Source organism: Delphinus delphis, chromosome 5 (genome assembly GCF_949987515.2).
Source record: "Delphinus delphis chromosome 5, mDelDel1.2, whole genome shotgun sequence".
NCBI classification, from domain to species: Eukaryota; Metazoa; Chordata; class Mammalia; order Artiodactyla; family Delphinidae; genus Delphinus; species Delphinus delphis.
In genome coordinates this window covers 68,825,524-68,837,780 of record NC_082687.1, presented here as the reverse complement: position 1 = coordinate 68,837,780, position 12,257 = coordinate 68,825,524, and the positions used below count along the sequence as shown (strand labels likewise).

Below are 12,257 nucleotides of genomic sequence, written 5' to 3'. Positions count from 1 at the left end.
GGAGGTGAGCAGAACAAAATGGGCTGCCTGGAAACTACAAAAAAGCTGAGATCCATGAGCTCTCCAGGAGCAGATGTGAACTAGTTTTGATTATTTGTGCCGTCTTAGAAAAGGTATTGAAGAAAGGCTGCCCCAAATTCCATGCCCTATTATGTTGTTATAAGTTGCACTCAGGCCGACGGAAAGAAATCAGCAAGTGGAGGTACCAACACCTCAGATGCATGGGGCTTGTTCACAGGTGTTGGTGGTCCTCCATCACATGGTCCCAATTCCCTCTAAATTTGTTAATTAAATAACCTCTGATGCTGGTTGTAGATTTTAGAGACCTAATTCATGGATTCGGTCAGAGAAAGGTGGTTGGTTTTGCTACAAAACAGACAAAAAAGAATGCAAGCCTTTACCTTTGTGCACTCCATCTTCTTGGGATGAAGTAAGAACACAACTCAACAAAACTTCTGCAAATGCAAAGCTAAAAAAGCAATTCAAAAGGCCTGTGCAATTGAATGTTCTGTCTTTACAGAAGTGGTTTAACTCAGGAAGTCAAAGGCGATGTGGAATGGTTTGAAAAACACATCAGTCTTATCTTCAGACCAACAAATTGATGAATCTGAAGAAAGAGACAGAGTTCCTTAAGAGAAAGGCTGAGCTTTGAGCTGATAGGCTGAGCAGATAGTAAGGAGAAAATGTGACTCTGAAGGTCTAGACAGATATAGAAAGGCGAAGAGTCATACCCAGGTCTAATACTTTTAGACCATTAGAAAGGGGAGATGTTCTTGGCAGTTACTAGATGATAATGTATGGGGGGAACCCAAAGAAACCAAACAGAGGAGGAAGGGAAAGCTCTCCAAGAATGAATTGACTGTGCCCAAGGGGGCAAGAACCAGTGAAATTATTGAAAGCTTCTTAAAGCTGCAGATAGATAGACAGTTCATTACAAGAATAATTAGGGAACCATGCCTTCAAGACTGGACAGCTATGTTAAGCAGCTACTGAAAATCTAGATATACTGGACAGGGTAAGATCGGGAAAAGATGAACTATGTTAAAAGGGAGCTGGGCAGTAACAGATTGAATCCACGTCTAGGTTAGATGAAGACCTGATAGAAGAACACCTTTTAGATAGAAATTAATCAACTCAGGAGGATAAGGGTAGACAGGTTATTTGAACATAGAAGGTTTTTGTAGACCCAGGATCCATATTTCTGGCTATGGGAGCTATGGGAGCCCTTGCAGAGGAAGATTATATGAGTCAGTTAGAAAAAAATTGATGGCCAGAATGCAAAGAGGGACTAAAAGCAAAGCTCAGCAAGGAGCACTGGACCTGCATGGAATCCAAATGGAAAATAACCAAACTCAGAAATGGGTTGAAGCCTTTCAAACTCAGCAAGGTGTCCCTAGAGGAGGAGGGAACAAACAGAGACAGAAACAGCCTAGAAAAGAAAATATCTTTATAATTAGTAATATAGACTCTAGTATGAGGAAACAACCATTCCTAGAGAGGGAGGGACGAGGAGGGAATCAGAGTCCTCAAAAAATGTGAAAGACGGTAGGAGAGGAGAAATGATTCCATCAACCTTACCCAGTGAAGGGTTTCACAAGGTCCTGATCCAGAAACACATTGTATGTTATCTGTGGACACTGAATACCCACAGTTGAGCATGTTCTCTTTCATCAGATCCCACCAGCCTCTAATTCATCATTCTGGCCTGCTTTCCTGCCCTTAGCATCTGTGAGACAGGAAGAAAACCTAAGATAACCCCACCCCCTTTGGTTTAGCCAGTTCTAGGTTTTCTATAACTTATAACCAATAGAGTCCTATTAAATATAGAATACCTCCCAAAAATTTTATACACAGTCCAGGAGATTGCAACTGCCAATACCACCCCAAGGCCAGGAAGGTAGTCTGTCTCGCTTAGGATGCTTTCTGGGTATCTACAAAGTACAAAAGTGGAGCCAGGAGTGTGGGATCCTAGCAAGTGTCACTTCCCTCCCCTCCTGACATGTTCTCTTTTCCAAATCTAACCACATGTGGTTTCTTCAACTATTGTTTAGGTCAATTTAACTATATAGCTGCATTCACAAGAGAGAGAGAAATCTTTAAAGGCAGGAAAAGGCAGGGAAGCTGAAATCCAGAGCAGGAAGTGTGAAAATTGACACTGAGAGTCCTGGCAATTGGGGGTGAGGGGAGGAACGGGTTACTGGACCCCAAAATAGGCCCAATTAGCGTGGGTCTTGGGTTTCAATGCCGAGGAAGGAACCTGAGAAAAGCTCTAGGCTGGGAGTTGGAGCTGAGAGCCTTGAATCAAGCCAGGGTGCTCAGAGGATCACATTCTCAGTGACAGGGGGATTAGAAAATGTTCCTCTTAAATAGCCCAAGAAAAGGACTAAGAAATGCATCTGTAAAAGTGAAAAAAATTAAAAGCTCTTATGAAAAATAAAAAATTCCAAGCCTGTCTCATGAGCAGGCCTGGGCACCAAATTTATACTATAGTCAAGGTGTAGAATTCTCAAGCTGTGAAGCTAATATAAAAATAAATCCCAGACTGGTGATTCCACTAGGTGCCCGTCAGAAGCAAACCAAAACCACTCTGCATATCCATATAACCCTTCCCCACCCCCCAAATGAGCTCACAATAAAAAAAATTAACAACACATGAGAAAGTGATCTGCCAAGTTGTGCTAAGAGGTGAAGGTAGAGAAATGGGCAAGTAAATAGTTCCCATCCTCATGGAACACACAATTTACCAGAGAAGAAACCTACTAAATAGCTATACAAATGTTCACTCAGTTCCAATTGCGATGAGTGCTATATAGAGTAAGCACCAGGTAAAGAATTGGGAGTAATGCAAAAAATGAACATCCAAAACCCACTTCTGCCTTTTTTTGTTAAAACTTAACATGTTCTTTGCAAATGACATGACCGATAAGGGGTTACTATCCAAAATATATAAACAGCTCATATAGCTCAACATCAAAAAACCAACAACCCGATTAAAAAATGAGAAGACCTGAATAGACAAAGTTCCAAAGAGGACATGCAGATGGCCAAGAGGCACATGAAAAGATGCTCCACATCGTTGATCATCGGGGAAATGCAAATCAAAACCACAATGAGATATCATCTCACGCCTGTCAGAATGGCTGTCATCAAAAGTAACAAATGTTGGCAAGGATGTGGAGAAAAGAGGACCCTCCTACACTATTGATGGGAATATAAACTGGTGCAGCCACTGTGGAGAACAGTATGAAGGTTTCTCCAAAAACTAGAACTGGAACTGTGGTACATATATACAATGGAATACTACTCAGCCATAAAACAGAATGAAATAATGCCATTTGCAACAACATGGATGGAACTGGAGGGTATTATGCTACGTGAAATGAGTCGGAGAGAAAGACAAACGTCCTATGTTATCACTTATATGTGGAATCTAAAAGGTACAACAAATGAGTGAATATAACAAAAAAGAAGCAAACTTACAGATATGGAGCACAAATTAGTGATTACCAGTGGGGAGAGGGAAGAGAGAAGGGGCAGTATAGGGGTAGGGAATTAAGAGGTACAAACTATTATGTATAAAACAAGCTACAAGGATATACTGTACAACACAGGGAACGTAGCAAATATTGTAATGACTATAAGTGGAGTATAAACTTTAAAATCGTGAATCACTATATGGTACACTTGTAACCTATATAATATTGTACATCAATTATACCTCAGGAAAAAAAAAAAACCCAAAAAACTCAACATGCTCAACTTAACTACAAGAGGGAGCAGTCTAACATTGAAAATATTTCAATGACAAGAGATGTTAATGAATGTTTACACATAGGCACTCAAAACTGAATTACTAGAATTATGATTTCAGCCGTAATAATTTACCTTCCCAGCTTCTTTCCACTGATGGTTCCCAATGTTTTTAATATGTTAATACATACATTATAAACTGTGCTAGAAGTTTCATAGTCATGACGAGAGTCCCAAAGATTAAGAATTACTTAACATTTCCTAAAATTGCAAGATGATGAAAAAAAAGGCTTTGAGAGTACAGATCTCATTGGTCCATCCATCATATTTTTTTAATTTTGTTTTGACATCTTTCCACAGTTAGTATTCCCAACTAATAAAGCATTTTAAAAGTCACAATGCAGTATTTCACAAAGAATAACATCTGTCAATTCTCTTGACTTTCTTTCCAGTGCTAAAGTTGTCTGCACTTTGAAACGAAAGCAAACATATAAATGATAAATGTTTTAAAATATGTACAATATTATGGATATATCTGATTTGCCTATGAAAAGGCAAACCTCTGGTTTGAATTAAAAAGGCTAAACTAATGAAAAGGTGTCGTTAAATGTTTAATAAAGTGCCTAATCTTGATGTATTGCCTTTTATCCTTTCCCAAGAAAATGCAATGAAGAATCATAGCTGTGAATTACATGATTATAAATAATCCTGTTTTCAGTTGTAGAAGTTAGAGAATTCTCCTTTTGGAAGTATAAGAATAAATTGTGTATTAACAGTATACTAATTGTTTACTGCTTTCAAAAAAAAAGGTTGCCAAAAGATCGGCTATTACAAATAAACTTTGTTAGTGTAGATACAAAAACATAAAAAAAAATCTCCTGAAATTATCAGCATTTACTGTTTTTCCCTTTTCTCAAAATGTGAAGCAACCACATATTTACAGAAAAGTTGGAAGCACAGTAAATACAAAGAGCTTTTTTTCTGAACCATTTGACACTAAGTTGCTAACTGGTTGCCCTATCCCTCTAGGATATGTTACTCCTACAAGCAAGGACATTCTCCTACATAACCAGAGGAAATTCCATTGATACACTGCTACCATCTGATTCTCAGAACCCATTCCAGTCTTGCCAAGTGTCAATAATACCCCTTAAACCAAAAAGGTCTAACTCAGAATCACGTATTACACCTAATTTTCATGTCTCTTTAGTCTCCTTCAGTCTTCTTCCACTTCTATGACTTTGACACTTTTGTATATTACAGGCCAGTTATTGTGTAGAATGTTCCTTAGTAGTAGTTTAGGATTAAATTACATCTTTAGCAGAAATATCACAAAAGTGATACTACACTCTTCTCATTGCACCCTATCAATTTGTCCCTTTACTGATGATAATCCCATCAACCACATGATAAACATGGTGTCTGCCACACCTCCCATGTAATCAGTAAGTATTTTGTAGTGGAATATTGAAATAATATAAATATCCCAGCCCTTCAAACTTTCAGTTTATCTTTTATTGACATATGCCTGGGCTCTTGGTTTCCTATTTTATTCAATACTTTATTACGTGTACTATCATTATTATTATTTTTTTTTTTTTTTTGGCGGTATGCGGGCCTCTCACTGTTGTGGCCTCTCCCGTTGTGGAGGACAGGCTCCGGACGCGCAGGCTCAGAGGCCATGGCTCACGGGCCCATTTTTGATGCTCAAATTGCCCTCCATTTGGCCAGTGGGAGCCAATTCAAGCTGGTTTCTGTGTCCTTTGAACTTGCCCACATCCTTCTTTGAGCACTTTCTTGCTTTCTGGAACAAGATGTTTGGGACTCATCTTGTACTTTCCTTGTCTCGCCCTTGGAATTAGCCATTTCTCCAAGGAGCCTGGTGTCTTTTTGCAGAAAATGGTATCTGAAACCAAGATCTGGAGGCCCCTTGGAACTCACAGGGCGTGCTCATGGCTCTTAGCTTGCGGCTCATCCTAGCCTCTCTCAGAAGACAGAGCTGAAGGGGAAATGTATTTATACAGTGTGTGCCCTCACGTGTGCACACACATACATATAGACACTCACATCTATATTTATTTCTACATCTACCTTTATGTTGAAACATATACATTTATACCTGCGTCTCTAATTCCAATCCCATTAGGGTTATAAATCTAGTTTTCTGCCTTTCTATATTTTAACTCCTTTTTCCAACAACAGAAAACCTGGCTTGTTCTCAGCTTATTTGATCAGTCTCCCAGTCTGTAAGGACTCTCCCACTATCCCGACCACATCATCTGCGGAGGTGCCACGCTCACCCTGCCCAGAGCTCCAACATTCCCCGCTGGCTGCCCCGTGTCCATGCCTTCCTCATCCTGCTCAGCTCTGACCCTCCGCCTTAAGCCGAACTCCCTCCCACCTTCCTCATCCGACCTGGGCTCCTATACGTCCCACAGGCCACATCTCCACGGCGATGCTGTCCTCAACATTTGGGTTCTAAGCCATTGCACTACCCCTCAGGGCACCTCGGAGGCACCTTGCTCTGCTCCCCGACCAGACTCCGGGCTCAGTTGCTCAGCAAAGGGGGAGGAAAAGGAGAATCCACGCAAAGGTTTGAGGTCTATAGAAAGCAATCAATGTTATTCTTTTTTCACTCTTTTCTCACTTTTAACACGTATAAAAGAGGAATAAAATGACAAGATCTAGCTCTTTCAGCCTTCTCAGCTACTTTTAATTTTTTTCTTTTTTTCTTTTTTTTTTTTTTTTTTTTTTTGCGGTACGCCGGCCTCTCACTGGTGTGGCCTCTCCCGTTGCGGAGCACAGGCTCCGGATGCGCAGGCTCAGCGGCCATGGCTCACGGGCCCAGCCGCTCCGCGGCATGTGGGATCTTCCCGGACCGGGGCACGAACCCGTGTCCCCTGCATCGGCAGGCAGACTCTCAACCACTGCGCCACCAGGGAAGCCCTCAACTACTTTAAAGTCAGTAGCCTGTGAGAATGTGTGTCGTGTGTGTTTAATGTTTTATACTAAGGCAGCCAGACCATCGCAGAAGCTCTGCACTCATTACTTCCCATCAGAGTTGACCTATTTCCCCGCCTCACAACAGAGCATGCAGAAAAGGCCAAGTTGGATAATTTGTTACATTTTCCCTTTGTCTTGGGGAAACAAGGCCTATTAAGGGGAAAAGGCCAAGTTAATTTGTTATATTTTCCCTGGTTATTGGAGAAATGTGAGTGGAGAAACAAACATTTTAAAAGAAAAAAAGAAACACTTTTACAAATTAAAAAAATAATAAATTAAACGTTTGTTTTAATTATTTAAAAAAATTAAAATAGTTATCCTATGGGTTTTGTTTACTTCCCATAGGGAGAATAAATAATTTTTCTGGAGAGAAGATATGTCTCACCTGTCGGGAAAGCTTTCTTTAAGGAAGTAGGGGAGAGAGTCGTCAGCTTGTAGGAATTTCTGACACAGAATGATTGGAGAATACTGCTAGTTAGGAGCATATATTTCTTATCCAGAGAGCATTTTTGTTCCTCTCATTGACATTCAGCTGACAGAGGTAAAGTTAAAACACTACAAACAAAACTGTTGGTGTTCAATGTCATTGCAGCACTATTCACAATAGCCAAGACACGGAAGCAGCCTAAATGCCCACTGAAAGATGAATGGATAAAGAATATATGGTACATATATACAATGGAATATTACTCAGCCATAAAAAGAATGAAATAATGCCATTTGCAACAACATGGATGGACCTTGATATCATCATACTAAGTGAAGTAAGCCAGACAGAGGAAAACAAATATCATATGATATCGTATTTGGAATCTAAAAAATGATACAAATGAACTTATTTACAAAATAGAAATAGACTCACAAACATAGAAAACAAACATGGTTACTAAAGGAGTGGGGAGGGATAATTAGGAGTTTGTGATTAACATATACACACTACTATATATAAAACAGATAACCAACAAGGACCTACTGTATAGCACAGGGAACTATACTCAATATTTTGTAATAACCTATAAGGGAAAAGAATCTGAAAAAATATATATGTATGTATGTAAAACTGAATCACTTTGCTGTACACCTGAAACTAACACAACATTGTAAATCAATTGTACTTCAATTTAAAAAGAAAAAGAAAACAAATCAAACAAAAAACACTGTTTGTGCCATGGGCAGGGAGTTATTAGGCAAGCTGGAGTTGTCCCCAGGAACCCAGACCTCGGAAATGGGCGCATATACCAGTCCGCTCCTTCCAAGATGTCACCAAGGACACCTTCAGAAAGGCTCATCTCTGCTTTAATTTCGGGAAGGTTGGGGAGCTCAGCTGTAATGTTATTCAGAAAAAGGCAGAATAAAAGTCAGGATAGGCCAGGTTTAGGACTAGAGTTACCAAGTCTAGAATTTACATTAAAAAACCATAAAGACCAGGGGGAGCGAGGGAGCTGGTCTCTAAAGTTTGGCAGAACTCTTCTACAGAGTGAAACCGGACAAACACCGCCGCTCCCGGCGTGATTCTCCCACCTCTGCCCCCGTGGCCACAATTGGCCACCCCAAGTAGGCAGCTGGGTGTGAGAGCTTTCAGGGGCCTCCCCAGAGCTTTTTTTAACCTGGTATTTTCTGCTTATAGACTTTCCACAGGGCAACCCCAGGTCCGGGGGCGAGGGGGATTCTCTTCAGCTGGGAAATCTGAGAAGTCAACTGGCCTGTGGCAAAGGAGATATTTTCAGCCGAGACTTGGGTATCTCGGGAGTGCCATCTACTTTAGACCGCAGGGTGGGAGACACAAAACAGAGCTAAGCAAGGGGACTGGGGCGACTCTGCATTTTCTTAGCAACGACTGCGGAGCTTACCTTGGAAGAAGATTCTGTGTGTGCTCTGGTGGGGTGGGGAAAGCCGGCCGGGCGTCTTCTTAGCAATGGGGCTACACCCTCCCCGTGGAGGCGAGGCCCGGAAGTCCCGCCTTCACGCCACGTATTCGCAGGCTCTCTCCCAATACCTATCTGCTCACCTGCCCACCTGCCTGCCTGCTGCATTGGCATCACCTGAAACTCCTTAGAAATGCAAATTTGGGGCCCCATCTACTAAGTTAGAAACTGGCAGTGGGACCCGGCCATCTGTGTTGCATCAGGCCCTGCAGGTGATTCTCAGGCATGCTAAACCTGGAGGATTACTGGCCTAATCACATGGTCACAAACATCCCTAGATAAAGGTACAAGAACAAAACTTGATCCCTATCAAACCCACACGGCAGTACATCGTTTTAAATTAATAGACATTATTTTCAGCACATTTTTAGATTGACAACATTGAGCAGATAGTAAAGAGAGCCAAAAATTCTTGGTAAACCTTTGTTTTTCTCCTGTGTACCTTACCCTTTCTCTCCCAGCTGAGTTTTGCTATCAAAGATTGCAACTGAGTCAGAGTAAGAAACAGCCCCCAGTGCTCGGGGAGGATGGCAGTCCCACACAGCAACCCTAGAAATGGGTACACCGGGCAGGCTGCAGGGAAGCCAACTGAAATTGTCTAAGATGATGTAGCCAGGGGAACGTCTCCTCCAAAGAGCCTGGGAACTAACATTAGAGTATTCCTAATGAATTAGCTTCCTATGGCTGCTGTAACAAATGCAACCCGTGGCCTCCAACAACACAAATTTATTTCTCTTACATTTCTGGAGGTCAGACGTCTGAAATCAGTTCCACCTAAAGTCAAGGTGTCATCAGGGTTGCCTCCTTCTGACCTCTTTGAGGAGAGGATCTGTTTCCTTGCCTTTTTCAGCTGTTAGTGGCTGCCTGTCTGTATTCCTTGGCTGCTGGCCCTTCCTGCATCTTCAAAGCACATCTCTCTAGTCTCTACATCCATCCTCTCATTGCCTTCTCCTCTGACTGACCCTCCTGCCTCCCTCTAATAAGGACACTGTGGTCCCAACAGTTCCTCCCAGATAATCCAGGACGATCTCCCCATCTCAGAATCTTAGCACACAATCTAATCACAGCTGCACAACCCCTTTTGCCTTATAAGGTGCCATTCACAGGTCCTGAGGATTAGGATATGGGTATATTTGCGGGTCCATTATCCAACTTACCACACTCCCTATGGCCCTGTACTATCTAATACGGTAGAGACACTGGCCACATGTGATTATGGAGCACCTGAAATGTGATTCATCTGAATTGAGATGTGCTGTAAGAGTATTGAAATTTGAAGACTTAGTATGAAAAAATAGGTAATGTATTTCATTCATAATTTTTATATTGATTCCATGTTAGAATTGCAAAATCTTGGATATAGTGAGTTAAATAAGACCTATTATTAAAATTAAATGAATCTGTTCTTTTTGCTTTTTCAAACGTAGATAATTTAAAATTACCCACGTGGCCGACATTACATGTCTATTGGACAGCGCTGCTATAGACCACAAAGGAAGCAGGGTGATATTAAATTTCCATAGTTTTATTTATGTCTTACTCATAGTTATAAGGGAGCCTAGACATTGAAAGCAATATGTCTTCTTTCAACCTTCTCTAGGGAGAGCAACTGACCAGAGGGATGCTATATAGGCACATACACAACTAAATTCTCCACTAGATAACAGTAACCAAAAAAAATATACTAACCTAGCAGCTTGTGTTCTTACAAAGCACTTTCTTAAAGCATAATTTTGCTGAATCCTCAATCACAATCCTGTGAGAGGAATATTGTTCCCATTCTTCAGAGAAAGAAACTGAGCCTAAGGGAAATTTACCTGCTGGAGTGGCACCCGTCTAATAAGTGATGGATAAGAATCCAAGCCACGTGTGTGTGCCACAGTGCCCAGGGCTACCTTGAGCTTATCCTGGCTTGGATTTAGTGATTTAATCAAGCTCACTCTACTTCCTGAATTATTTTATATCTAATCTTCCTAAATTTCAGAGATCCCAGAATTCTCCCTCTTCACCTGAAAATTTTGTTCCTTTGCCGATCTGAACACATTTTTGTGATTGTTTATTTATTAGCTGTGAACGCAGAGGGGTGTGTGTCCTACCCAGCTATTTAAGGAAGAGGACTTTATCCTGTGTCGAACTCCTCAGCTAGAGGCATACCTGATACTAAAACCAGACAAAGACACCACCAAAAGAGAAAATTACAGGCCAATATCTTGGATGAATATAGATGCAAAAATTCTCAACAAAATATTAGCAAAGTGAATCCAATGACACATAAAAAAGATCATACACCACAATCAAGTTGAATTCATCGCAGGGTCACAAGGATGGTTCAACATACACGAATCAATGCGATACACCTCATCAACAAAAGAAAAGACAAAAACCACAGGATCATCTCAATAGACACAGAAAAAGCATGTGACAAAATTCAACAGCCGTTCACGATAAAAACTCTTACGAAAGTGGGCATAAAGGGAACATACCTCAAGATAGCAAAAGCTATTTATGACAAACCCACAGCCAACATAGAGGCGTGCCTGGCCCCCAGCTTGATGTGGACCATCTGTTGGAAGGCCCCCAACACGAATGACTGTCTCTCCCCACCCTTTCCACCACCCACAAGCTGCATGCCTAGGTGAAAGGCTCAGATCTGACTTAGAGCCAGAGAAGATATCCCCAGACAAACCTGGCCTCTGGTGAGCAGATTTCCTCTGCTCAGTCTTCCTTGGAGTGGAACAGGCCATGTCGGACTTTGGCAGAGGTTGCTGTGAGAAGAACTGGCAAAGCCCCACAAAGAGGGAAGCAGATGTCAAGGTCAGCTAGGATGCCCCTTACCCAGCAGCACTTCTCGACTGTCGGAAAGGGAGGAGGGAAGTAGAAAGGAAAAGGGTACGATGTGCTGCTCATTTTCTCAGCAACATGAAAATCTCAGCCTTTAGATCTAGAAAGGCCCTTGGAGAGTGTCTAGTCTAACAACCTCATTTTACGCGTGAGGAAACCAGGATCAAACAGTTAACTGACTTCTTTCTGTAAAGTCTCCCAGCAACTTAGTATCAGGTAAAGACTGGAGCTCCCTTTTCTGATTGTTTTCAACTTGGACAAAATTGCTTTAAAGGATCACAGACAAGTATTAAGTAAAATCACACAGCTTCGACTTCCAAACCACGCTGCAGAGAAGAGGCACCTTGCTTGCAGGCTGAGACTCTGAAATAGGCACTCAGAGCTGAAAGTCATGTACAGTCAAAATAATCCTTGAAAATCCTTAGGAAAATGCCACATTGGAGACCAATATAACTTCTGTCAATCAACCCCACACAGTCAGTTTTTCCAGAGATGGAACAGGCTCCACAGTTGAGTACCAGATTAATTAATTGGCTTGAGGTTAGAGGACAAAAAGGCACAGATCTTTAAACACAGGACCACACGTAAGACTGCAAGCTGGATACATATAAAAGGCACCAGAGTTCTGAAATTAACAGCAGGTCCCCTTCTTTTATCCCCTGCTCTCACTCCAGGGCACTGAGCAGAACAACAGGCAAAGTGACTCATGCTACTTAAAGAGTTCCCTCTTCCCCACGC

General features: G+C 41.6%; 1 protein-coding gene across 1 annotated transcript in view; it reads right to left on the bottom strand.

Moving 5' to 3' along the window:
* CORIN (corin, serine peptidase) overlaps positions 1 to 11,422 on the bottom strand; it is a 247,920-nt gene extending 236,498 nt beyond the window's left edge. The window contains exon 1 of the mRNA XM_069540711.1: positions 11,162 to 11,422. Within this exon, the coding sequence (XP_069396812.1) occupies positions 11,162 to 11,422 (261 nt within the window). The remainder of the gene's footprint in view (positions 1 to 11,161) is intronic.
* Between the last annotated feature and the right edge of the window lie 835 nt (positions 11,423 to 12,257).